At 44.3% G+C, this 27,614-nt stretch overlaps 1 protein-coding gene across 2 annotated transcripts in view; it reads left to right on the top strand.

Annotated features, from left to right (window-relative positions):
• The window catches only part of GAB2 (GRB2 associated binding protein 2), a 160,051-nt gene extending 132,629 nt beyond the window's left edge, over positions 1-27,422 (top strand). The window contains exons 3-10 of one of the 2 annotated variants that reach the window (XM_039848144.1): positions 3,468-3,732; positions 15,495-16,087; positions 17,368-17,462; positions 18,781-19,045; positions 20,363-20,453; positions 20,749-20,851; positions 22,266-22,391; positions 23,264-27,422. In XM_039848144.1, the coding sequence (XP_039704078.1) occupies positions 3,468-3,732; positions 15,495-16,087; positions 17,368-17,462; positions 18,781-19,045; positions 20,363-20,453; positions 20,749-20,851; positions 22,266-22,391; positions 23,264-23,407 (1,682 nt within the window). In that variant the 3' untranslated portion in view covers positions 23,408-27,422. The remainder of the gene's footprint in view (positions 1-3,467; positions 3,733-15,494; positions 16,088-17,367; positions 17,463-18,780; positions 19,046-20,362; positions 20,454-20,748; positions 20,852-22,265; positions 22,392-23,263) is intronic. The other variant, XM_039848145.1, reaches the window with a different exon arrangement.
• Positions 27,423-27,614: the final 192 nt, after the last annotated feature.

Genomic DNA, 27,614 nt, shown 5'->3' with positions numbered 1-27,614 from the left:
TTGCACTTTGTTTAGTCTCTACTTCTGTCATTACGTGGCATTCTCCCCGTGCGTCTCTGTGCTTCTGTTTTCTCTTCTTAAAAGGATACTAGTCTTAGGGCCCACCCTAATTCAGTGTGACCTCATCTTAACTCGTTTCATCTGTAAAGACCCTATTTTCAAATAAGGTCACATTCTGAGATTCCAGGTGGACATGAGTTTTTGTCGTTGTTGTTGTTTTGGGGGGTGGGGGGAAGGTGAGGGGGAACACTATTCAACCCAGTACATGAATTTAGGAATAATCATAAATTCAGGTAGAAATCTTTTAAAATTGCAAGCAGAAGTAGAATTTTGGCAAAGTGTAGTGCCAAAACAGCTTTGAAAGAACTTTCTGGGGCTACAAACCATTGTGGAGCCGACTGGTTTCATAGACATGGCTTCATGCTGGTCAAATGGAATTCCAAGTATCCGTGGGCCCAACTCATCCTAACTCCTCCTTCGCCTTATTAACAGACCTTAAAACCTCTCTAATTTCAACTACAAGAAACAATCACATTGGGATTTTTGTGCCAGGGAAAATTCTTGCATTTATTCAACAGACAGGTATTGACCACTTGGTACAGTGCTGGCACTGTTCGAGGTGCCAGGGATACAGAAGTGACCAAACGCATTTTGAGTACTTACAACATGCAGAGTTTTCTGGACCCTTAATGTGTTTCATCCTCATAGCCACCTACGTCAGTTTGTAAATTCAGAAACCGAGACTCGGAGAGGTGAAGAGACTTCTCTGGGTCTTCAGGTAAATAAACTGGGTCATAGATTTGATTCCCTAGCCCAAACTGGAGGCAGAGGACCCCAGAGGTGAGGACAAGTCATTCCTTTTATATAGAACCACAGCCCAAGCATTCAACATAGGGAGTATAAAGGATGTATTGGGTAATAAGGCCAGGATAAGTAGGTTGTGACAAAATGGCCTTTCTTGTCACACTGGGGAACCTGGACAATGAGGAGTCAGTGAATGTTATTGAGGGAGTATGACTTGTTATGCTATGTACTTTAATCAGCATATTAGATGCTAGGGATAAAGTGTTAGAAAAGAGACAGAATCTCTGCACCTACTGAGTTTATAGCCTAACGTATGAAAGGATGAGAGAAAGGTATTTTCCCGTAAATCTCCTTGAAACACAAGGACGTACTGGTGAGAAACAAGGTTGAAGACATAAACAGGAAAATGATTTTTAAAAGAGAGAGAGCTTTGTAAGTCATCATGAGTATAACAGTAATCCATTGACGAATTTAAGCACGGCAGTGACATAATGACACGATGTGGTTGTTGAGAAACAGGGAAGAGTCATAGATAACGCATAGGTTTCTGGCTTGGAGAACTGATTGAATAGTGGTGTTGATGTACTTCACTGAGATGCAGAACACAGGAGAAGGTTGAGGAGTTCAATTTAGATTGTTGAGCTTGACCTGCTTGTGGCACACCTGAATTTAGAGGCCCAGCAAATGGACAGATGTGACAGGGAGCCCAGGAGAGAGACGTGAACTAGAGATGTAGACTTGAGAGTCATCTTTGCATAAGTGGTAACTGAAGCAGTGAGAGTGGACAGGATACTCCAAGAGATTCTCCTGTATGAGAGCAAAGCTATAGCAGGCTCTGGGGCAGAATCTTAAAGAATGAAAAAGTGCATTGAAGAGGAGGGCAGAGGAAGAGTAGTCCAAAAAGACCATGGCGAATGTAGAATTGAACCAGAGGCTTTCTCTTTGCAGCTTCCCTTTGTCATCTCAGGCAGTGGCTTGTTTCGTCCCCGGCGCCATGGCCACTCTGTCCCTAGCGTAAGCCCTCTCTCCTCTGCCATTAAAGAGTTCATCTTGCAAACCTAATGGAGTAATGAAGCCATTGATTCTGTTAACACATGTCCAGTTCACTATGAGACCTGTAATGGGAATTCATTTTAGAGGTCAATACAGCTGTCAATGGATCAGTTTTTCCCCAGAGGCCTGTGGCTTTTTCTGTTGTACACAGGCAGAAGCTGTCCTGCCTAGCACCAGACTAGACTGGAGAGTAATTAACGCTGTAGAGCATCAATGAGCTGGTGACCCTGCCTCAGGCCTTGAGACGGTACACACTGAAATAGGTCAGAAAGCAGAGAGCAGAAACAGAATTGTGTCCCCTCTGAAATGATTCGAATAACCCTAGAAAGCCACCATCACCACCACTAAAATATTTTCCCCTACTAGCTATCACACAACCAGAAATTACATCTTTAAATCTTTATTTCTTTTGCACAAAAAGTTCCACTGTTGGAATTATGATGTGCTGAATGAATGTGTTTGCTCATTCTGCCAACACAGACTGAGAACTTTCTATGTACCTGTCCTTTATTATGTAAATGCTGAGATTGTAGAGATTACAACATCAGTTACTGTTCTTAGAAACCACTGACTAGGCAAGGAAGCAGAGTGATAGTGGATGTGATGAAGCATGGGCCAGGCACCCCGAAGAATGACTGAGTCCAGGCAGGTTTCAGAGAGAATATGATGTCCCTGTAGGGTCTTAAAGTCTGCATATGAGTGCCACAAGAGTAGAAGTGAAATCCAGGTGGAAGGAACAGCATAAGCCGAACCAGAGAATCACAAACAGGGCTGATGTATTCAGAGACTGATGAAGCTTCCATATGCCTTAGGTATGGGAGGGGAAAAGCAGGAAGTAGGTCAGACTCTGAAAGGCCTTGTGTGTTATGCTAAGAATTTGAACCAAGCTTAGAGAGCCAGCCAAATGAATAATGCCCTTGGCTTAGGGTGTAGCACTCTAAGCTATTATCTGTCTTTAATACCTCGCTTCCTTTCTAACATAACAGACAAGAACTTGAGATAAGAGTTAAGAAGAAAAAGACCAATAGAGAGTGGTGGGTATAAGAGCTGTGAAATGAGGAACATTGCTGTCCACAGAGGACTTGGAAGAGCAGGCAAGAGGAGCTGGGACCAGTCTAAGGACCAGCCCCGTATGAATTTATGCTTTTATCATTAATACAGTAAGGCACAGTCCAGGACCTCAACTAACAAGTCTTCAGAAAGCAAAGCTTCTTTTAACAAAGCCAGCCTTAGCTTTGAGGAAGGTGATGACAAGAGCCACCAAAGAGAAGGAAGGCAGTGGTACTCACTGCTCCAGAGGCTGGCCTTGCTTGAGGGCCAAAGTCATACTCCTGGAGCACAGGCAGCCGTACCTCCTAGCAGTGGGGCAGGTCGTGATAAGAAGTGGCATCCAGGTGACTCCAGCAGCAATACCGAGGTACAGAGCATCCCCTTTTCACCAAGGTGGCCTGGAGGCCACAGCCCTCCTCTCTGGGAAGGGAGAGAGGGAGCAGGTATGTGAGAGGGAGAGAATGCTGCTGCTGGATTATTGCCTCTGTTCTTGATATTTCTTCTTCCTCTGACAACCCACTTTGGGATAAGGACGCCTTCCTTTCCTTCTTCATTCACAGAGCCCTTTCTCCTATTCACAGACTCCCTGAGAAACATTTCCTCAGCCAGTCATGGCCCCCGCTCCTCTCCAGCCGAGCTTAGCAGCTCCAATCAGCACCTACTCCGAGAACGGAAATCCTCAGCCCCGTCGCACTCCAGCCAGCCGACCTTGTTCACATTCGAACCTCCGCTGTCAAACCACATGCAGCCCACCTTGTCCACCAGTGCGCCTCAGGAGTATCTCTACCTGCACCAGTGCATAAGCCGGAGAGCAGAAAATGCCAGGTAAGAGACTGCTGTGTGTGACCAACCCACGGGGCCTAGTACTTTTCAGTCTGTTTTTCCATTTTAAAGGAGGTAAAATCAAGGTGAGTGAATCTATATCTGTAAAACAAAACATCATTTTTTTGACTTAGGTAATCTTCACATTTTGTTGGTATCGTTTATGTTGCTATACAGCGATAATTGAATTCCAGAGAAACCTCCCATTATGAAAAGTCATGCTGTAAAATTTTTTTGTTTAACCTGGGAGAACAGGCATTGGGGGTTACAGTTTCAGAACTGAAAAAAAACAAAATCAGTTTAATCATTGGCCTTAAAAAAGAGCTATAAAACCGTACCATTATTAAACAAATCCACATCTCACTTTTGCTCTAGAGCTCCACCATTCCAAATGGTAGCCACTATCCACATGTGGCTATTTAAATTTGAATTAATCAAAATTTAATAAAATTTAAAATTAAGTTCTTCAGTTGAATTAGCCACATTTCAAGTGCTCAGTAGCCACACATAGCTAGTGGCTACCATACCAGGTAATACAGATATGAAACATTTCATCATCACTAAAAGTTCTAGAGCAAAGACCCCTGCTCTAGAATAATGGTCTTTATTTTTCTAACCAGCTCTCTCACAGGTACAGAGCCTATGCATATTTTTATTACCTTTTATTTACACTGTTAGGATAAACAAAAGCACAGAGCTGATGGGCTTTGCCAGAGATAGTTCCCACTTGCTACCATGGCTAGCAGATTACAAATCGTGTTCCTTAATTAATTAATTAATTTAAAAATATCTAAGTTGTGTTATGAAAATTAAGGCAATTGGAGGCTGTATTAATGTATCACTTCACAGAATATTTTCATGCATGATCTCACTTGAACTAGTCAAACACACTGAGAGACAGTATAGATCATTTATCTTCACTTCATAGAGGAAGAAATTGAGGCTCACAGCTAATAAATGAAAGAGGTAGGACTAGAACCCAGGTCTTCTCATTTCTGGTCCTCTACTCTTTTCTCTATATGTGCTACACGGGTTCTGGTTTTCCGGGTCATTTGCCATCACCCAACAGAGGCTCCCAACACTCATTATTATACCTCAGATACTTCAAACGCCCATTTGCCTGAAGCAGCCTGATTCATTTGTTTGTGGACTTTCACAAGTTTAGCCTCTGTCAACTTATACATGAAAAGCTGAGATCCAAAAAGGTAGAATGAATTAGCCAAGATCACTGAATTAGTGGCAGAACCATAAACAGCACCTGATTCTCCTGAAACACAAACCAGAGACAGGCAGTGTGTTATAATGAAAAACATATTTCAGGCTTTGGAGTCAGTCAGATATGGGTTAAAAGTCAGATTCTGCCACTTTCCTTGTGACCTTGGGCTACTTAGTTAACCTTCTTGACTTTCAATTTCCTTACATGCTGAATAGAAATAACTAATTCAAAGGCTTACTAATGAGCATAAGATGACAACATATACATGAAGTACCCAGGAGTAGATAGATGCTCAGTACATACTACCAGTTCTCCTGTTCCCCATCTCCTTCTACTACATGGATGATTCCCAGGGAGCAGAGAATGTGGAGGTCTTACAATTATAGTTCTAGTGAAAGACAACGTGCTTTTTATTAATGCTTCTCAGATTTTAATGTGCATATGAAATATTTGAGGATCTTGTTGAAATGCTGATTCTGACTGAATAGGCCTGAGGAGGATCCTGAGATCCTGCCTTTCTGCTGAATTGCAGATGATGCCAGTTTAGATGGTCTGCAGTTCACACTTTAAATAGAAGACCTTATGTAATATTAACAAATGTCACCACTTCCAGTCCCATGATACGGCTAAAGCAACAGAGAACAAATATATAAATGTCTCTGCTTGCATTAGCAGTTAGAGCCCACTCTCTGCTCCCCCACCTCCTCTGTAAAACCTCTCTTAATCTTCCTGGCTGGAATTCATTTCTTCTCTGAATTCCCATAGTGGTTTTTTATTCTCACTCTCAAGCACTTGGAACTTTCTGCCTCGTATTATGGATGTTTATATTAATATGTTACTGCTCTTTGAAGACCCAGGACACCTACTAGGTACATAATAAATATTTGAACAAATTCATGTTGTTGAGAGATAACATAATAGAAGAGAGAGAACTTATCTACAGCTAGGAAGTACCTTTATTGTGGGGCCTGGACCAAACTGCTTTTCTGTGTCTTTGTTTTCACTTTTGTAGGTGTTGGACCAAGAGGTTGATGAGCAGGATCTCAGGGAGATTTTTGGAAAAAAATATGTTCAGACATTTTTTGTAGAATTCCAAAGAGGGATGGAGGGTGGGGAGGAGGTGTCGTTCAGTCTAGAAAGGCTATATAGTTTCTGGTAGTAGTGGAGTATCTTGCATGATACTAAACATACTGTAAAAATTACAAATTCTGGACAAAACATTAAAAAACAAATGTTTGAAGGCAATCAAAAAGCAGGCAGAAACTGGAAAAGATATGACTCTTAAAAGAAGGTACCCACATTGAATAGGTCCAAGTTACATGGCTTTTCCTATAAAGGAAGTTCCTATAAATGTATCATCCAAAATATTCAGTATGCAGTGAGAAATTACTAGACACATGAAGAAACTATAAAAGCTGACCCATTGTTGAGAGGACTCAGTTCATAGAAACAAACAAAAATAAACCCAGATTTTTAAGCTAGCATACAAAGTCTTTAAATAATTGTGTTTATTGCTTTAATCTATGGGGTAAGGGTGGATAATGAGTGAAGAGATGATGAAATTTAGGAGAGAGAGAAAAACTCTGAAAAATAACTTAGGAGTTTCAGTTCTAAGTGTAGGACAGTCCCAAACAAGCACAAAAAGGCTTTGTGAAGTAAACTGAGATTTGTTTACCACACACAGAAGGAGAGTCAAAACTTGCAGTATGAATTTAACCAAGTTGATGACCTGCAAAAACAAAAGTGTAGCATTCTCTACAGGATTATAACAGAACCCAGAATCTAGACAACATAAGATCACAACATTCAGGATAATCCAAAATATCTCAGCATATAGAGAACCAGCAAAATACAACCAGTTCTCGAAAGAAAGCACAGATATCAATCCCAACATAACCCAGATGTTGAAATTATCAAACAGATTTAAAAGCCTGTATAATAACAATATTCCATGTGATAAAGGAAAACACACTGAAGATTAATGGAAAGGAAAATAATTCTATCAACCCAGAAGGCTATAGCCTGCAAAAGTATACTTCATGAATGAAAAGAAAACTAAGACATTCTCAGAAAAAAGAAAAATAAGTGAATTTCCAAGAGTTGTGATTTAAAGAAATAAGGAAGTTCTTCAGGCTGAAGCAAGATAGTACCAGAAGGAAACTAGGTCTTCAGGAATAAAAAGCAGCAAAAATAGTAAATATCTGCATAATTACAAAAGACTTATTTTCTCGTAAGTTCTTTATAGTATGTATGAGTGTTGAAAGCAAGTGTTGAACATTGTCTAGTGGGATTTTCACCTGGTTTTATTTCTCTTCAGCCTGAAGAACTTCCTTTACCAATTCTTGCCATGTAAGTCCCCTCATGATATATTTTCTCAATTTTTATTTATCTGGAAATATCTTTATTTTTCTTTCATCTTTTGAGAGATTTTTTTCTGGGTATAAAATTCTAGAATGATGGTTTTATTTTCTTTTGGCATTTTAAATGGTGCCATTTTATAGTATTCTGACCTTCATTGTTTCTGATGAGAGGTCAGCTGTTATTTTTATTCTCATTCTCCTATAAGTAATGTTTTTTTGACCAAGTTGTCAATAAGATAATGAAAGTCTTTTCAACAAATGATGTTAGAACAGCTGGATATCCATATAAGAATAAAAAAAGAACTCTTACTTCATTATCATACTACTCGAAAGTTAACTCATATATCAGAGACCTAAATGCAAAGTCTAACACTATGAAACTTGTAGAAGAAAGCATCTCTGTGATCTTAGGGCAAGCAAAGATTTTTATATAAGCTATAAAAAAGCAAGAATTAGAAAAGAAAAAAATGTTAAAATAGTTTTTATCAAAAAATCGAAATGTTGGCCTTCAAAAGAACCCCATTAAGAAAACAAAATGGCGAGTCACAGAAGGTGAGAAAATACTCAAAACACATATATCTGACAAAGGATTTATTCCTAGAATATATAAAGAACTATTACAACTCAACAGAAGATAAACAACTCAATTTTTTAATAAATTTATTTATTTAAATTAGTTTCAAGTATACAGTACATTGGTTAGACATCTATAAGGTTCATAAAATGATTCCTCCAATTGCTCCCTCCCTCCCCCGACCCTCCACTTAGCCATCCTATTAATGCTAACTGCATTCCCTGTGCCGTGCTTCCCATCCTCGTGCCCAACTATCAACTACTAATTTGTACTTATTTAACCTTCACCCCATTCTCCCCAGCCCCCTCCCCTCTGTCCATCACCAAATTGTCCACCATATTTGTGAGTCTCTTTTTGTTTAGTTTGTTCTTTTTGTTTCTTAGATACCACATGTAAGTGAAATCATATGGTATTTATCTTTCTCTGTCTGACTTATTTCACTCAGCATTATAACCTCTAGGTCCATCCACGTCATTGCAAATGGTAGGATTTCATTTTTTTTTTCCCCCTCTTTAATTTCCCCCTGCCACTTCCACCCCTGACCTATGGATATTGCCATTTCCTCTTAAGAACTGTATCTCTGAAGGCAGGGCGTCTCTTCCCACATACTCGCGGAGTGCATCCGGGGCCTGGTGCCCCCGGGGACTGGCACACCTGGGGGGCCTGGCACACCCAGGGCCTAGTGCACTTGGGGTATGGTCTATGACTCCACCTGGGGCACGAACCCAGGACCTTCTGTGTGTAAAGCAGATGTGTAACCACTACACTATGGAACCACCCCCAGGATTTCATTTTTTTTAATGGCTGAGTATATTTCATTGTATATATGAACCATAATTTCTTTATCCAATTGTCCATTGATGGGCATTTAGTTTGATTCCATATCTTGGCTATTGTAAATTGTGCTGCCATGAATATTGGAGTGCATAGATCTTTATGAATTATTGTTTTTGTTTTCTTTGGATAAATACCCAGAAGTGCAATTGCTGGGTCAAAAGGTATATCCATTTTTAATATTTTAAGAAACCTCCATACTGTTTTCCATAATGGCTGTACCAATTTGCAATCCCACCAACAATGTATGAGGGTTCCCTTTTCTCAGCATCCTTGCCAACACTTGCTGTTTTTTGATTTATTGAGGATAGCCATTCTGACAGGTGTGAGGTGATATCTCATTGTGGTTTTAATTTGTATTTCTCTGATGATTAGTGACCTCAAGGATCTTTTCATATGTCTATTGGCCATCTGTATTTCCTCTTTGGAGAAGCATCTGTTCAGGTCTTCTGCCCAATTTTTAATTGGATTGTTTGTTTTTTTGTTGTTGAGTTGTATAAGTTCTTTATAAATTTGGATATTAACCCCTTCTCAGATGTATCATTAGCGAATATCTTCTCCCAAACAGTTTGTTGTCTTTTTGTTTTGTTGATGGTTTCCTTTGCCGTACAAAACCTTTTTAGTTTGTAGTCCCATTTGTTTAATTTTTCTTTTGTTTCCCTTGCCCGAAGAGATATATCTGAAAAGAAATTCCTGTTAGTAATATTAGAGAGTTTACTGCCTATGTTTTCTTCTAAAAGTTTTATGGTTTCAAGTCTTACATATAAATCTTTAATCCATTTGAGTCTATTCTTGTATATGATGTAAGAAGATGGTCCAGCATCTTTTATTTTTTGCATGTATCTGTCCAATTTTTCCAACACCACTTATTGAAGAGATTGTCTTTACCCCATTATATATTCTTACCTCCTTTGTCATATATTAAGTGAGATTTATTTCTGGGCTTTCTGTTCCATTCCATTGATCAGTGTATCTGTTTTTATGCCAGTACCATGCTGTTTTGATTACTGTAGCCTTATAGTATAGTTTGAAATCAGGTAGTGTGATACTTCCAACTTTATTCTTCTTTCTCAAGGTTGCCATGGCTATTCAGGGTTTTTTATGGCTCCATATAAATTTTAGGATAATCTATTCTAGCTCCCTGAAAAATGCCATTGGTATTTTGATAGGGGTTGCATTGAATCTATAGATTAGTTTGGGTAGTATGGCCATTTTAACAATGTTGATTCTTCCTACCCATGAACAGGGTATATGCTTCCATTTATTTGTATCTTCTTCAATTACTTTTTTCAATGACTTATAATTTTCTAAAAATAGGTCTTCTACCTTCTTGGTTAATTTGATTCCTATGTATTTTATAGTTTTTGATGCAGTTGTAAATGGGATTGTTTTCTTAATTTCTCTTTCATCATTGGTGTATAAAAATGCCACTGACTACTGAATATTTATTTTTGTAACCTGCTACTTTACTGATTTAATTGATCAGTTCTAACAGTTTTTTGGTGGAATCTTTATGGGTTCTCTATATACAGTATCATGTCATTGGCAAATAACGAGAGTTTTACTTCTTCCTTTCTAATTCAGATGCCTTCTATTTCTTATTCCTCTTTCTTGTCTTATTGCTGAGGCTAAGAATTCCAACACAGTGTTGAAGAGGAGTGGTGAAAGTGGGCATCCTTGTCTTGTTCCTGATCTTAAGGAAACTGCTTTTAGCCTTTCCCCATTGAGTATGATGTTAGCTGTAGGTTTGTCATATGTGGTCTATATTATGTTGAGGTATGTTCCCTCTATTCCCACTTTGCTGAGAGTTTTTATCATAAATGGATGCTGGATTTTGTCGAACACTTTTCTGCAACTATTGATATGATCTTATGGTTTTTATTTTTTGATTTGTTAATGTGGTGTATCACATTAATTGATTTAAGGATTTTGAACCAACCTTGCATCCCAGGAATAAATCCAACTCATGGTGTATGATACTTGTACTGCTGAATTTGGTTTGCTAATATTTTGTTGAGGATTTTTGCATCGATGTTCATAAGAGATATCGGCCTATAGTTTTCTTTTTTTGTAATGTCTTTGCCTGGTTTTGGAATCAAGGTAATGGTGGCCTCATAAAAGGAATTGGGGAGCCTTCCCTCTTCTTGAATTTTTTGAAATAATGTGAAAAGAATAGGTGATAATTCTTCTATGAATGTTTGGCAAAATTCGCCTGTGAAGCCATCTGATCCAGGACTTTTGTTTTTTGGGAAGTTTTTGATTACTGATTCTATTTCATTGGTGGTAATCGGTCGGTTCAGATTTTCTGTTTCTTCTTGACTCAGTCTTGGGAGATTGTATGTTTCTAGGAATGTGTCCATTTCTTCCAGATTGTCCAATTTGTTGGTGCATAATTGCTCGTAGTATTTTCTTATGATCCATTGTATTTCTGTGGAGTCCACAGTTATTTCCCCTCTTTCATTTCTGATATTATTTATTTGAGTCCTCTCTCTCTTTTCCTTGATGAGTCTGGCTAAGTGTCTGTCAATTTTGTTTATCCTTTCAAAGAACCAGCTCTTGGTTTCATTAATCTTTTGTATTGTTTTCCTAGACTCTATTTCATTTATTTCTGCTCTGATCTTTATTATTTCCTTCCTTCTATCCACTTTGGGCTTTGCTGTTCTTTTCCTAGTTCTTTTCGTTGTAAGGTTATATTGTTTATTTGAGCTTTTTCTTGTTTCTTGATGTAGGCCTGCGTTGCTATGAATTTCCCTCTTAGGACTGCTTTCGCTGTGTCCCATAAATTTTGAGTCGTTGTGTTTTCATTTTCATTTGTCTCTAGGTATCTTCTGATTTCTTCCTTGATCTCATTAATAACTCATTCATTGTTTAGTAGTTATTTAGCCTCCATGTGTTTGTGTATTTTCCTGTTTTTTTCTTGTACTGATTTCTAATTTCATACCATTGTGATCAGAGGAGACGATTGATATGATTTCAATCTTCTTAAATTTATTGAGACTTGATTTGTGTCCTCACATGTGGTCTGCCCTTGAAAATGTTCCATGTGCACTTGAGAAGGATGTATATTTTGCTGCTTTGGGGTAAAATGCTCTGAAAATATCTATTAAGTCCATCTGTTCTAGTGTATCTTTTAGGCCCATTGTTTCCTTGTGATTAAACAACCCAATTTTTTTTAAGTGGGCAAATGATTTGAATGGCCAACAAGCACATAGAAAGTGCTGAATCACCAAGGAAATGCAAATTGAAACCTCAGTGAGGTTTTGCTTCATCTCCCCGGGAATGGCTTTTAAAAAGACTAGCAATGCCAGGTATTGGCAAGAATGTGGATAGGCTTTAGTCCTGCACTGCTTCTGATATGAATTCATATTACATACTAGGTGCTCTGGAAAAAGGGAATTATGCCTTACTGTTTACAAAGCACTTTTATATTCGTTTCCTATTTTGATCTCCAAAATAATTTTATAGGGTTCCTTTTGAGTAGGGTCTTTGAAGAGAGAACCACCTTAATCATCCCTGCCTAGCATAGACATAACTATACCTAGTTAGGCTACCATTGTGAAATTGTAATTACTGAGGCTAATATACTGGCTTTCTATTTATTCTTTTTTACATTTATAGGGAACCTGATATACAGTCAGAATAACTTAAGCATCTTCCTTCAAGTACCAAGTAATACGTATTCTAGTTAAAATGACTGTAGTTCTTAAAATCCAGCTCTTCCACTGAGCTAAAATAAGTAACTATTCAGCACAGTAACTATTGCCAATGGAAAAAGTTTTGAACTGACACTGTCAAGACAAGCAGAGTCCTTTTTGTCTTCAAAGACAAATTAGTTTGACTGGATTTATTTTTGCCCTCTAGCCGTCAGGGCCTCATTCCAGATTGGAGCAAGACTGTCTTCCTATTTCAAGGAGGCTGTTAAACCTGGAACAGGTGACACATTGTGGCAAATCACATGCTCTGGTGAGGGCTGGGGAAAGTGAAATTTCAAATGATAAGATGCCAGAATGAAAGCATCACTGACTCTGCAGCAATGTTCTACAGACAAATGGGAGTAAAAAGTAAAATCAGAAATGCTGTGCAGAGCTTAACCATGATTAATCATTTCTAAGTCTTCTCTGAGTCATTCACCTAGAGGCTTTGATGGACCCAAGGCAAAATCTACAACTTTTACTTTCATTTAGTTTCATATATATAGCTTTGCTCTGCAACCACAGAGAGAAGGCAGGCTCAAAACTGTACCCAGAATGGTTTGAGATGCAAACATCACCTCACCTCAGAGATTGCAAGACAGAACTTTCTGAGTTTTCTTACCTCACAAGAAGGATCCATTTGAGATGGGTCAGATGCAGAAGGGTGGTCCAAATGACTTCTTAAAATTGTCAGTGACAGCTACAGAACTCTAAATGGTGGTTAATTTACTTACGAGCATTTATATATTAGGTTTCCTTAAACGAGAATATTCCCATTAAAAAATCAAACCAGGCCCTTTATCATTAAGGTAATTGGTATCTATCTAGTAGTGTGGAAAAGAGTGAAGTCATGGTGTAGTGTGGTACAATTATATGAAAATGTGCAAAAGAACAAGTACAAAATAAGTTGCTAAGAAAACTAGGAAAGCCAAGGGAGATGTTTGGGGTTGATTTTAAGACCAAAGCATGTGCAGGAGGGTGGTGCGATAGTCCCACCTACCCACAGCCTCTGGCGCCGCCAGCAGCCAGGATTGTGGAGGAAAGGCACTGAGCTGCTGGCTTGAGGAAATGTTTCCTCCCACACTTTTCCCTCTGCCCCCAGAGAGCTCCTCTACACACTCGTGTTTGAATTTCTTCCTGTACCAACTCTGCCATTTACTGTTTTCCACATCTGGCACACCTGTCTCAGAACCGTTAGGGGGATTAAAAGCTGCATCACACGAGGTGTGTCTGGCACAGTACCTCACTCACTAAATGAGGCCTCCATCAGCCCACAGCCCTGGGAGGGAAGCCTTGCTCCAAATCCCCTGCTTCCAGGTAGTCATCCCAGGAAAGCAACTCAGCATTTCATGTGACTAGGCCTCAGTAAAAGTTTATTCGAAAGTAGTAAAGGCCACCGGTTTCTGAGTGCTCAGAATTGCCACTCTTGATTCTTGCCCAAATGGAGCTCACTGAAGCAGTGTGGGCTTTGAGCAGGGTGTCCAGAGACCAGGATGCTAGAACCAGTTCAACTACCATCTGAGTATGGAATGTTGAGCAAGCTGTTTGCCTTGTTCAACTCCTTCCACCTTATTCATGAAGTAATGCTCAGTCCCCTTCAACATGCATCTGTATTATCTACCACAGAGGCCTGGCCGGGCGGTGGGGAGGGGGTAGGGGCGGTGGGGGGTGCAGCTGGCTGAAGGTTTAGGGACTGAAATGTATGCAAATTTACATAAGAGAAAGCCTGGCTTAAACACCTGTTTCCCTTCCTCCTTCTAGGCTGCTAAGCCCTATTTTCTAGCACCATCTGGTGGCCACATCCATAATAACAAACTCTGTGAGCTGAAAGAGCTTGTATAAAGCAGAAGTTCCATGGATTGGTCTCAGAGGGTTATGATACCCTCAACCCCCAGATATAGCATGCAAATTTGTATGTACACAAAATTTGCCTTATTCTGGTGAGAAGGGCTTTTTATTAGATTCTTAGAGGTTTATAGTTCCCAAAAGAGTGAAAATCACTACTATAAAGGAATAGTGATTCTTTACTTCCTGCCTTGCCCCCCATGAAATCCTATGAAGAATCATAAGGTAAGAGAGAGAAAAGCAAACTTGGATCCCTACTTGCTTAGAACTTCACCCTCCAATTTTCCAAGGCACCTACATGGAACACAGTCCAGTTTAAAAACCACACTTATAAAGCCAAAGGCTTATGAAGCTTCAGAGCCAGATGGACCCTTAAGAGCTGCTGAGACCCACTAGGTCACACCTTGGGGAGGGGGCTTGGTGCAGCTCAAAGAGCATATTAGAGGCAGTACTGGAGCCTAACACAAATCCCTCCCACTCCCACATCTTTAAACTGCTCAATTTTGCCTTATTTCTCACAGACCTAAATTTTAAAAATAATAAAACTTTTCTATCTGGAATATAGTTCCCAAACAGGAAGATAGTTCCCAAACCATTTTTTCTATAAATATTTAGACTTCTGGAAAGAGACAGTTCTCCCTCTAAATGCCTCTCAACAAACTGTAATACACAGTATAAAATAAATCTATAGCTTAATGTTTGAATAGTTCTTTATAACTTATAACATCAACACCCATTTAGCTGACTTATTTTACTGTGGGAAAGCTGAGACTCAGAAAAAATGACTTAAGGGTTCTTTCTCCTGTCAGCCTTCGTATTCAAATGTATATATTCTGACTTAAAATAATGAACAAGTGGACAGTATAACTGGTTTGTTGATATCTGTTGGGAGCGGGGTAGGTAAGACCAGCCCCTGCTAATCAGCGATCTGGGGGGAGGGGGAGGGATGAAGGCTAACACTGATTGAACATCTCTGTACTAGAGAGACTGGAGTCTAACTTCTGAATAACCTTCAAAGTATGTTTTTAATCACCATTTTTGCAGATGCATAAACTGAAGTTCAGAAAGAGAAAGTGCCTTGCCCAAGGTCACACAGCTAATAAACTGAGATAAGCAGGCCTGCCTGCCTCCTCCTCTATACCAACAAGCTGCGCAGGGCTTTAAACATGTCAGCTAGCCTCCCTGGGTGGGCAGTCCTGGCTTCCTCTAACCCCGCTGCCCCTTCCCTTCTTTCTCTCTCTTAGGAGTGCCAGCTTCTCTCAGGGCACCAGGGCCTCATTCCTCATGAGGAGTGACACAGCCGTACAGAAACTTGCCCAGGGTAATGGACACTGTGTCAATGGGGTCGGTGGTCAAGTCCATGGCTTCTATAGCCTCCCCAAGCCAAGCCGGCACAATACAGAATTCAGAGACAGTACCTACGACCTCCCTCGGAGCCTGGCCTCCCATGGCCATACCAAGGGCAGCCTCACAGGCTCGGAGACAGATAATGAGGATGTGTACACCTTCAAGACACCCAGCAACACCCTGTGCCGGGAGTTTGGGGACCTCCTGGTGGATAATATGGATGTTCCAGCCACTCCACTCTCAGCCTACCAGATCCCTAGGACATTCACGCTGGACAAGAACCACAATGCCATGGCAGTGGCCACTCCCGGGGACTCAGCCATAGCTCCTCCACCTCGGCCCCCCAAGCCAAGCCAGGCGGAAACACCTCGATGGGGCAGCCCTCAACAGAGACCTCCAATTAGTGAAAACAGCAGATCAGTTTCTGCCGCTGCCACCATTCCCAGGCGCAATACCCTCCCTGCGATGGACAACAGCCGACTTCACCGAGGTGAGTGTAAGCCCAGCTGAGACCCAGGAGGAGAGGCAGGTAGCACAGGGGTTCTCAGTAGTTTGCTAGTCCTCGGTCATCCATGCTAAGAAGACTTAGAGACCACCCAGGTCACCGATATGGTTAAGGCATCTTCGACTCAGATCCCTTACCAGTTGGTCCTCCAGCACTGGAGGCTCTTGGTAGACTCCCACAACGGCAGCAGTAAAGCAGACCCTAATTCAGAGAGCTGATATTCTCCTGAGGGAGATGGAATCTTCTCGGTTAACCACAATGCAACATCTTATGGGCTTGGAAGTCCAAACTATAGTATTTTATTCATTTATAAATGAAACCAGAGATTGCGAAAATAAATTTAGAGGACCAGTCCAATCTGCAGCCAAACCTATGTGGACTAGCAGACTATCAAAACAAAATGAGATCTTCAAAATAGTTTTCTAAGCCACACTTAAACCTTGGTTTAAAGTCCAAACTTCTATGAAGTATCTAAATTCTGTTGCCACTGTTTTCCACGTAGAGTATTCCAACTCTGCATATAATCTCCTGTTTGACGAAAATGTATAATAATATTAATTCTTTTCATTTTGCATTTGCTTCGTACCTTGCGAAGCCTGTAATTTTAGCCGTTCTGTTATTCAAGCCATGTAGTGACCCTGAGAGTTTGGTGGAACAAAGCCTCATTGTCTCCATTTCACATGAGGCCCATTGTAGTTAAAAGGCTTTTTCAGGGTTGCAAAGTCAGTCAGTGGCAGAGATGGGACTTGGACACAGGGTCCTGACTCCTGGTTCAGTACTCTTTGTAGTCTTTCAATCCATCAGCTATTTGATCAACTACCCTGTACTTTGGAACTGAAATGATAGAGACACACAAAAAAACATGTCCCTACCTTTCAGAGAGCTCACATCTAGTTGGGGAAATAAAATCGACATGTAAAAATTAGTCAAGTAACAGTATTACTATAGTATTGTATAAGTGATGGCTGGGGTGAGTGGGACAGGTGGTAAGTGCTATGAGAATTAAAGGAAAGGTGCATAAATGAGGGCAGAAGTGGTCAAGAAAGGATTCCATGTAGATGCTGACACTGGAGCTAGATCTAAAAGCCTGGGAGGAATTTTTGAACTGGGGAGTGATATGATGGAAGTTATACTTATCATTGGGAATTGAGAGTAGTATTTTCTGGAGTTTCAGTGAGACCCTGAGCAACACTGGTGAGTGTCTGGGTGAGTGGCAGCACACAGGTCAACTGTGAGTGCATCCAGATCTTCCTTCCTATGTCTAGCTTCTTCCTGTGAGTCCTACGAGTACCCCCAGCGTGGTGGAGAAAGTGCAGGCCGGTCTGCAGAGTCCATGAGTGATGGAGTCACTTCTTTCCTGGTGAGTGGGCTTTAGCCAGGGGTCCTCAGGCCACCTAGGTGGGTTAAAGGTCACACCCATGGAACTAAAAACACAACCCAAAGGGCGACAGCATCTCCCTCTTAAAACCCTGCCAAGCTTCTTGTCTCAGTTCAGAACCCTGGGTTGAGTTTTTAGAAAGTAAGAAACAGGTATCCTGGTTTGGAAGAAATGTCTGTACTTAGATATACTAGACCAGGGGTCCCCAACCCCCTGGCTGTGGACTGGTACCAGTCCGTGGCCTGTTAGGAGCCTGGCCGCATAGCAGAAAGTAAGCAGCGGGCGAGCAAGTGAAGTTTTGTCCGTATTTGCAGCCGCTCCCCAGCGCTAGCGTCACCGCCTCAGCTCCACCTCAGATTATCAGACAGTAGATCCTCATAGGAGCATGGTCTCCAGTGCCAAAAAGGTTGCGGACCGCCGTACTAGACTACAAGGTCACCAACCCTGTGGGTAAGCAGGAGGGATCTAAAATACAGAGGACGCAGGCTCTGGGATGAGGGATCTAGGGCAGCATCGTACCTATGAGGTCTCATCTGGAGGAGGGAGCTGTGGTGCGAGACTACAGACAGGGATGGTGCTCAGAGTCAGGCTCAGTGGCAGAATTACGGTTTGAGCACAGGATCTCCGGCTGTCCTCTGGACAGGGCTGACCATAGTTCTGCAAGGTTTCAGGCCCCAGCTAGCAGACTAGACCCATGGAAAAGACTGAAAATTAGGTAGCCAAAGCAAAAACAGCTTAGTTGTATGTCTGGACAGACAGCGCAAGAGTTAAAGGAAGGCTATAGCCAAGGTTGCTACATTGCACACCCTGGCAACTCCGACTGCAGCTTGGTGGTCATATTGAAAGCTGGACTGAGGAAACACAACTGGTCCAGCCTTCACCTGCCAGGGCCAAGGCTGCTAATGTGCTCTTTGCCCAGCTCAAGGCCTGAGATGCTGACCTCCCAATGGTGGTCTGGACTTGAGGTGGAAGGCGGGTCCTGAACCAAACCTATGCAGCCCATAGCCTGTGCTACCCTCTGCCTTAGGCATCCAGAAAGCTTTGTGGATCCAGCCACCAAGGGTATTTCATACAAAAGATTTATCAGAAATTCTAAGTGAGTCCCAAGAGATCATGGACGCTAGAAGAGACCCACAGGTTGCATTTCTTCCTGTCTCCCTTGGTTGTCCAAGGATCTGCCTTAGAGCTTCCCAGTACAGGTCACTCAGTCATGACTTTTCTTCCCTTGTATCTAAATTCTCACCTACATCTTGTTTCTTCTTGCTAGTGACAGCTGTATTTCTTTCACTGTCCCTTCTAGCCAGGAAAAATGCTTGTAGGCCGATCGGATAGCGCCAGTTCCGAAGACAACTATGTGCCCATGAATCCAGGTTCCTCCACCCTGCTGGCCATGGACCGAGCAGGCGATAATTCCCATAGTGTCTACATCCCCATGAGCCCAGGGCCCCATCACTTTGACCCGCTTGGCTACTCCTCTACAGCCCTTCCTATGCACCGAGGCCCCAGCCGAGGGACTGAGATCCAGCCACCCCCTGTCAACCGCAACCTCAAACCTGACCGGAAAGGTGAGTCAGCTCTTTCTCTGTCTCATCTATGGGCAATGGCCAGGGACTATGTGCATTCATTTAGTGATCAAGTGGATCCTGAACTTCACTTGCAAGGAAATGGTAGCCTCTGGACCTAAGCCACCCCAAAGTCACACTCACACTCACACAAACCTCCAGATTCATCCCAGTGGTCTGGCACTCTAAGGATTGGCTGTTGGAGTAGCCTGATGGATAAAAGAGTATAGAAATTAGGACAGATTCAGGTTTCAACTCTGTCACCTGCTAACATGTGATTGTAGACAAATTATTTTGTGTCTGTGAGCCTTGTTTCTTCATTTGTGAAATGGAAACTATAATATTTACCTCCCAGAAGCATTGAGGGACATAGATAGTATATCTAAAACTGCTTCATAATATATAAAATCTATTCAAGGATAAAGGGTTGGTATTAGATCTGGAGCTGGGCAGGGCCGAACTAATGAAGTAGTCTATTAAAAGATACATTATGATGCAGTAGAAAGGCTTGAGCATTCAAACCAGGTAGATGTGGGTTGGAATCCTTATCCAGCACTTCCTAGGTGTGTCTTTGGGCAAATCATTTAATTTCTCGGAACCTCAGTTTTCTTATCTGTGAAATGGGGATAGTAATCCCTGCCTCCCAGGTTAATTTATAAGGAAAGCATGAAGGACATTAATTTAGTCCATAGCAGATGTTCAGTAAAGTTAGATCTGCGCTCCCTGCATCTAGACCAGGAAGAAGTACTGGAGTTCAAGTTCAAGGCTTGCCTCTACCTCACGCTGCTGACCTTAGATCAGTAGCAGGGATTCAAAGGGAGAAGTAGAATAACCTTTGGCAGAAATAAGCCCTGTTGGTTTGGCCAGCAGGGAATTCGGACCTTAGCATTTGAATCGAAGCCTTCAGGGTCTTGTGGCGTTCACCTTCCTCCACTCTAGGTTCCACAGCCCTGGTCCAGGAACATCAGGGAGCAGTCATGGTGGCCTTCTCTAATTCAGATACCATCTCTCATTTTTGTATAGAGTCACAAATCTGGGAAGAACAATCTGTTGTCAAACCCTGTGTCCCCATTTTAGATTCTGAAAATATGATTACCATAGATGCAATGCAAAGAATTTGTAATTTGGAATCTGAAGACATGACTTCAAGGCCTGTCAACATGGGCAAAGATTATATACCCTTGCTGAGCCTCAGTTTCCCTATGTAAAACTGGGATGAATTTGAAGGTGTTTATAAATATACCTGTGTGTTATGTGTAAGAATATATGTGTGGCATTATTGTTATTGGCTGATTACTCAACTTTCTGCGCCTGCTGTAGCAAAGCCAACACCTCTTGACCTGAGAAACAACGCTGTCATCGATGAGCTCCCCTTCAAGTCACCTGTCACCAAGTCTTGGTCTAGGGCCATGTGAGTGTCTTTTTGGAAATGGGAGATTGGAACAGGGCCATTAGGGTTGGTAAGGGGACAAGTAGCCAAGCTGTAAATCGGGAAAACTACTTCCTGATGATAATGATGTCAGTAGCTGACCAGTCTCTAGATCTCATCTGTGAGAGGGAATAACTGTACCCGCCCTTTATCACACCTTCATCTGATAATGAAGTGTGAAGCTTTGAGGGCAGAGGTCTGGAGTGTGAGGGTCAGAGGCCCAGCTGGAGGCTGGAAACTTCCACAGGGTTAACTCTTTGTCTTTCCCCGACAACAGCCACACCTTCAACTCCAGCTCCTCCCAGTACTGCCGCCCCATCTCCACACAGAGCATCACCAGCACAGACTCAGGAGACAGCGAAGAGAACTATGTCCCTATGGTGAGTCCCCTGGGGTCCCATCTGAAATGACTCTCATCTGAGTTCCCTGGAACCTACCTCTCTGGTCCCTACTTCCTGGCTCAGCTAACTCACCTTTGGCCTAGGGGCTCCCATTTTATTTGCGATTTCATTTGCTACTGCAAATTTTTCTTGAGCCACATATGTGACAAGCCCTGTGAGGTTGTCATCAGAGAGAATGAAAACATTGCCTCAGGGAGGCTGCAGTCTTAAGAGGCAAAGAAGGCCTGCCTTTCTCGTGCCTGTGATACTATGGAGTGGTCAGTGCCACTGGAGAGGGCACTGGGGGAGTACACATGCAGGTCAGGCGATCATACTGGCTGGGGAAAAAGAAGGCATTGAGGTGGAGGTAGCCATTTGGAGGGGGAACATGGAACAGTCGTGAAGTATGGCCTAAGGCTGCGGGGCAGGAGGGTTGCACTGGAGCAAGATCATAAAGAACCTCAAATGCTTTCTTGGGAAGTATGGATTTTCCTGTGGGCAGGAGGGAGCACCAGAAGGTTTAGCAGACCAGGTGATTAGACAGGTGTTCCAGAATAGTCATCGGTGACAAGAGCATCCTTCAAAATTGACTTCCTTCTTCTGCCCTGTGAAAATCTATTAAGAGATCCTCCCTTCATTTCCTTATCCTGTTGTACCCACGATCATGGGCATGTATGTGAGTGTAAACATTTATTAAGTATCTCCTGATCGGTGGGAAACACACATGTTCATGACTCACTGTGGTAAAGGCCACAGCAGAGATATAAACACAGGCAGCGCATGGCAAGTGTCCTTCCTGAGATTGTCACTTGGGCAGAGAATAGCTGCCCAGCGCCTGATAGTTGCTGCATATTGAAAGAACAAACCAACCAACCAATAAAGTAGCCAAAAAACAGGAAGTAGGACTATTGCCTTCCTTATTAGGAGAGACTTCAGGAAAATCCTGGACAAGTTAACGTTGGTGCCTAGATGGAGACGGGATTCTAGAGCATATCATTTGAAGAGCTGCTCAAAGAACCAGGGCTTCATGGCGCCTGGGGATAGGGCCACTGTTCAGATCTCGGAGGAGCTGGGCTGGAGGGAGCACGCTGCTTCCGTGTGACTACCCAGCTCTAGGCATTGGGCGGGAGTTGGAGAAAAGCAGATTCAGTGCAACAGAAGACTGTACAACCATACTTCACTTCTCTGAACCAGCATTTTATCTTGGTTTTAAAAAATAAGACTAGTGATAATACCTACATCACAGGACTGTTGTGAGAGTTTAAGTGAGAACAGGAAAAGTCCCTGGCACAGTGCATAACTCTGAGTAGGCCTTCTGTGAGCTCATAGCTCTTAACTCCAAGAGGTATGTTTTTCGGGTGGTGGGTTAGTCTGTTTCCTAAACTTACTAACAGTTTTTTCCTCCTTGTGATAGCAAAACCCAGTGTCTGCATCTCCCATTCCCAGTGGCACCAACAGTCCAGCCCCTAAGAAGAGCACTGGCAGCGTCGATTATCTGGCCCTGGACTTCCAGCCGAGCTCTCCAAGCCCCCACCGCAAGGTGCCTGGGGCGGGGCAGGTGGGGCTGTCCAAGCTCTCAGGGCTCTGGCGGAGGGGGCCTTCAACACTGAACAGAAGCACTCCAGCCTCTTGTGGCTTGTCTGTGCTTTAGTCCGTGCCTTACTGGGCTCACATGCCCCCTCTCTCAGCACACAGGCACCCTGGGTCCACAGGACCTCATCAGCCAGTCCACCCCTTTTGTACAGATGGTCAAATGAATGCACCCTGAGAGACACAATCTCCTCAAGGTTACAGAGCGCATCAGTGACAGATCCGGGACTCAGGACTCCTGTGTCCTGGTCCCGAGCTCTTTGAGAACTCACTGGTTGGGTCCCAGAGCCCTGCTGTTGATGTAGTGGCCCTCTGAGGAGACTTCTAGGCCTAGAAATGCTCTCCACAGGAAGTATACTTAGCTGGCCTGTCCAGATAGCAAGGCAGGGCACCCCGCCTCAACACCAGTGCCCCTCACAGGGTGGCTGTGAGTGCTCACCAAAGGACACACACAAAGCCCTATGGCTAGTGCTTGCTGGCACCCAGCAAACTCCTTCCCCCAGATGAGTGGCCACACAGGCAGAAAAGTAGGCCTGGACCCATCCACCAGGCCAGGGGTGGGCCTGGGTCCTCCTAGGAGCTGGGAGATCAGGAGGGCTAGAGGGGCTGTCGTATCATGCAGGAAGGATGACACAGTTTGGAATTCAGGCTCTAAACGCCACTTTCAGAAAATGAAGACGGGCTCCTAAGGGGCCAGTCAAGGCAGCAGACAGAGGCCCACCTCCTCTTCCCTTGAGACAGTCACTCAGAAAGGGCCCACCCACCTGTCCCCCACCTCATGATAACTCACAGCCACGTCTACTTCCTCACTCTGCCCCTCAGCCATCCACGTCATCTGTCACTTCTGACGAGAAGGTGGACTACGTTCAAGTGGACAAGGAGAAGACCCAGGCCCTGCAGAGCACCATGCAGGAGTGGACAGACGTGCGGCAGTCCTCGGAGCCTTCCAAAGGCGCCAAGCTGTGACGTGGGGGCCCGCCAAGCCTAGAGAGGGGCCCAGAGGCACCAAAGCTGGTTCCTCCCCGTCTCCCCTTTCTCCTCTCCCATTGCCCGCTCCGGCCCATCCCTCTCCACTCTGCCGCTCTGGCCTTCAAAGCACTTGACATCAGGGACCCTAAACCCTTTCCCTGGGAGGTAAGGACCTGATTGAGGCACTTCCTCTGCCCACTTGGGGCCCACCTTTGGTTTCTATCAGTAATGGCCATGCCTCTACCCACCTTAGTTAGAGCTATTGCCAAAAAGTATCCTTCAGCCTCTTCCTGCCCTTTAGACCTGAGTATCTATCAGACGTGCGGAGGTTGGGGTTGAGGATCTGAGCCAGATTCCACAACTCACGTTCCATCACAGCCCTCAGCCCCCTCCCCTGGGCTACCTCCTCCAGTCCTGTAAGAAGCCCGTCATCTCACTGACCAGGGAGACAAGGACCAGCAGACCAAAGCGGACATGGATGTCCGTTCCATCTGTCTCAGCAGGGGAGAGGCAAGGCCACCAAAAGATGGAATTGTCGAGAAAGAAGGTTAGAGGTTGTCTTCAGAAGGGCAGTTGATACCTGCAGTGGCCCCCACTTTCAGCCAAGTAGCAGTGCAGCTCATTGTGAGGTGGGAGAGACAGAAGGATGAGGATGAAAGGAAGGGAAAACTGAGGAGGATGGGCAAACATGGAGCAGGGCTCAGAGCCCAGGAGCTGGGGAGACAAGGACTGAGGGCTCGGGCCCCTGGACTATGGAGCCACAGGCCCATCTGGTGCTCTGGGACAGGGATTATATGCAAGACTTCCCCAAGTCCCCACCACCTGAGGGCGCCGCACCAGAGAAGGCTCAGACCGTGCTGGGTGGTGCAGTGCGTGCTGTGGGAGTGCCAGCATGGAGAGGGAGGCTGGTGGAGCTGTGCAGAGTGTGGGATGTAAGAGAGAGGGAGCATGGGGGGCACTGGAGGTCATGCCAAGACTTAAGGGCAACCCTAGAACAGGAATAGGCTGGGCAGAGGCACAGGGCAGTGCACGGGACACTGCACGGGGGACAGTGGAGCAAGTTTCTGCAAGATGGGCAGTGCAGCAGGGAAAGGCGCAGATACTGATGAGAGAGGCAGGCGTGAAGGCCACGGAGCGGAGGACAGCACAGCAAGTGGGGAGATATACCCAAAGGGCCTGGTGGAGTACCCAAGGCAGTGCCATGGGGATGCAGGGCGGGAGAGAAAGTGATGTGTGGTGTCAGGGGAGCAGCACACGTGGTGGCGTGACGCAAGGGCAGTTCCCAGGACTGAGAGATGACACGTAAAGCAGTGCAAGGGCCAGAGCGGGGCAGAATGGAGCTTGGAGGATGACATGTGGGAATGGCTGACGGCTGGCGTGGTGTGGCTAGGGTTTGTGCCAGGTCCCTGAGCAGGTACAAGTGTGGCCTGGTGCCAGGCTCAGAGTGTTTTCTCAATTCACCTCACCTTCTGTTGCTCCCTCACATCCCAGGTGCCATGTTGGACTCAAACCTGGCTACAGGAACAGGAGAGGCCAGGCCTCTCCTCCCATGGTTTGAAAGGCCACCAGATCAGCACCAACCTCCACACATCCCTGCCAGGGACAAGAGGTAGGGCTTCACCCCAGGCTCAATCCTGAGCCTAGGGAGCGGGGGATTTGAATCTTTTATATGTTGAAAGTTCCTGACCAAATGTTCTGGAGTTTCAGAGGCAACTGGGGAGACTAGATATTTCATCCTACCCTGAGGGGTGAGTAAACCTTCCTCTTAAAAAAGAAAGACTCTCCACTGTGATTAGAGGAGGTGGCTCTCGCTCACCTCTCAGCTTCCCTCACCAGCCCGACGGCCTGATCATTCCCTAAGAAGTCCCATCCTGGAAGAAATCATTTCCTCAACAGTAGCCCCTTCCTCTTAATATTAGTTCAGATCAACTCAACCAGCATTTATTAATGGCTGCTGTGACCAGGCTCTGGGCTGGGCACTGAGGACACAGGAATTAATCAGAAGGTCACAATCAGTGAGAAAAAAGATAAGGACACGAGGTATTGGTAATGTCCATGAGAGAAATAAAATGCTGATGTCCCCTTTCCTAAGACAGAAGCACAGCCATTCTGAAGTGACTGGAGCATGGACAAAGGAAGTGAGGCTACTTCTCTGAGAGGCTGGTGCCAGGGGCAGGAGTGGGAAGCGGGTAGAGATCAGAGAAGGTGGTTACTAGGAAAGGAGGTGCCTGGAATGTGCCAGATTTTTACAGGGAAGGAGAGCAGTGCTGGGCCCAGTGGAGGAAGCAGCTTTGTGCTTTGGGAACAGAAGACCTTTGGGAGCGTGTGTCCACGGCTGTGGTGTTCCTGCAGGTGGAGTGGTGATGGTGGCAGGGGCCTACAGTGGGCAGTTTGCTGGTTCACTCTGCCCAGCCCTGAATGTGTCCTTTTAAGACCCTCTACGAAGGGTCTCATGTGGCAGAGCTTTTAATGGTACCACCCCCGTGCCCCCAGCAGGCTACAGGTGGGCCCTGGTATTGATGCTCTCGGTTCCCAGCCCCAGCAGCTCACCCCCATTAACCCCTGGGTACCCTAATAATGTCAGCATTTTCTGAACGTGCCATGATGTGAATGAAACTGGTCGGAGTCCCAGAGACTAAGATGTTCAAATCTAATCTGCAAGGAGACCTCCCTTCAGTTCTTGGTTCCTGTAACTCCCCAACTCTCAGGGTGGAGGGGCAAGGGTAGAGATGGAAGGAAGTAGAAGAGCAGAGGAACTCACAAACCCCAAAGTGCCGGGTGTTCACTACACACCTGTCAGCTCAGTTTAAAAAACTGATCCTTTGACCTATCAGTGGGTCAAAGTCTGCCTCTCCTGGTGGCCTGGCAAGAACAGGGATGCTTTCTCAGTCCGCATAGCTCTCACAGGGCTCATCCCGCCTGGGGCTCCTCACGGAAGGAGCCGTCCTCACCCAGTTCCAGCTCCATCTCTGCAGAGGTAACAAAAGTAGAGCAGGGACAATGAGATAAGAGGGAGGGAGTGCTACAGGAGATGTGTCTCCTTTGGACCTTGATTTGCCAGTCTGTGAAATGGGCGGTTGTATTAGGTGGTCTCTGGGGCCTCTGATGTGAACGATCCTCAGCTGTTTCGCGAGAGAACTCCCTGCCCTGTGATTTCTCTCTTAAGGGCCTGGATCACCAGGGATGGGCAGCCGGTTAACCCAGTCCCCTCCCTAGGTTGATTTTGGTAATATTTACATTTGAAACCACTCAAATATGCCCCATTCCTAGGACAGAAGCACAACCATTCTTAAGTGATTGGAACAGAGGCTCAACTCCAATCTGCCCTCTGGCCCCTTTACCTGCCACAAGGCTAAGGCCTCAGCCCCAAGCCCTGGCTGACCAAACCTCCCCCAACCCACACCCTTGACAGGCTCTGGAAGCAGAGGGCCGGACGGATGGGAGGGAAATTGGCATGTCCTTCCTCTCTCTGGGCTTTTATCTGCAAAATGGGGAGGAAGTGAGGCTGATCACATGAGCTCTAAAGCCCTTCTTACAGGCAGGGCCATCATTCTGGGACTCCCCAAGCTCTCTGGGACCAGGTGGGCTACCTGCTGAGGGCATCCCACTAGAGATTCAGGCTGTCATGTGATATTTGGTGGTATGTGTTCTTGTGTGTTTGTTGGTTACCTGTGTCTTGAAATTTAGAATCATTTCACACAGAATTGTTGCTATTTGTCGGGAGGAGAATATGGGCTAGGCGTAGCCCAGTCTTAGGTTCTTGCCCTGTTACCATTTAAAATTGACATTTAATTTTTCAAATCACTGTTGGTGCCTAATCACTTAAGTTATTAATTTATTCTGTTTTCTTTTAAAAACAAATTTGTAACACGTATTTATCCTGTGAGTAGGGTGGGGCGGGAACGTGTTCTGTTTTTGCTGTGGTGACACATGGTACAGGCCTGGCACTTGCAGGTCTCTTTTTACTGTGGTGTTGGAACAGGACAACAATAAAGTCCATTAGAAGCAACCAGAACAGGCTGCTGAGTCTGCCTCGTCTGAGGGCCTGGGGGTGCCCGTGCGTTGGCTTAAATACATTCTTGATGAGGACATTTTCTCTCGTGGACCCAGGAAGGCTCTGGGCCAGTCTTGCTCCACTTTCATTTCAATAGGAAATAACTGGGTACTTTTCTTGGCTGGAAACAAGAATGACCCCTCCTTACCT

This window comes from Pteropus medius, unplaced genomic scaffold, assembly GCF_902729225.1.
Source record: "Pteropus medius unplaced genomic scaffold, Ma_sr-lr_union100, whole genome shotgun sequence".
NCBI classification, from domain to species: Eukaryota; Metazoa; Chordata; class Mammalia; order Chiroptera; family Pteropodidae; genus Pteropus; species Pteropus medius.
Note: the sequence above shows the minus strand (reverse complement) of the source record. Positions and strands in the feature narration are given on the sequence as shown.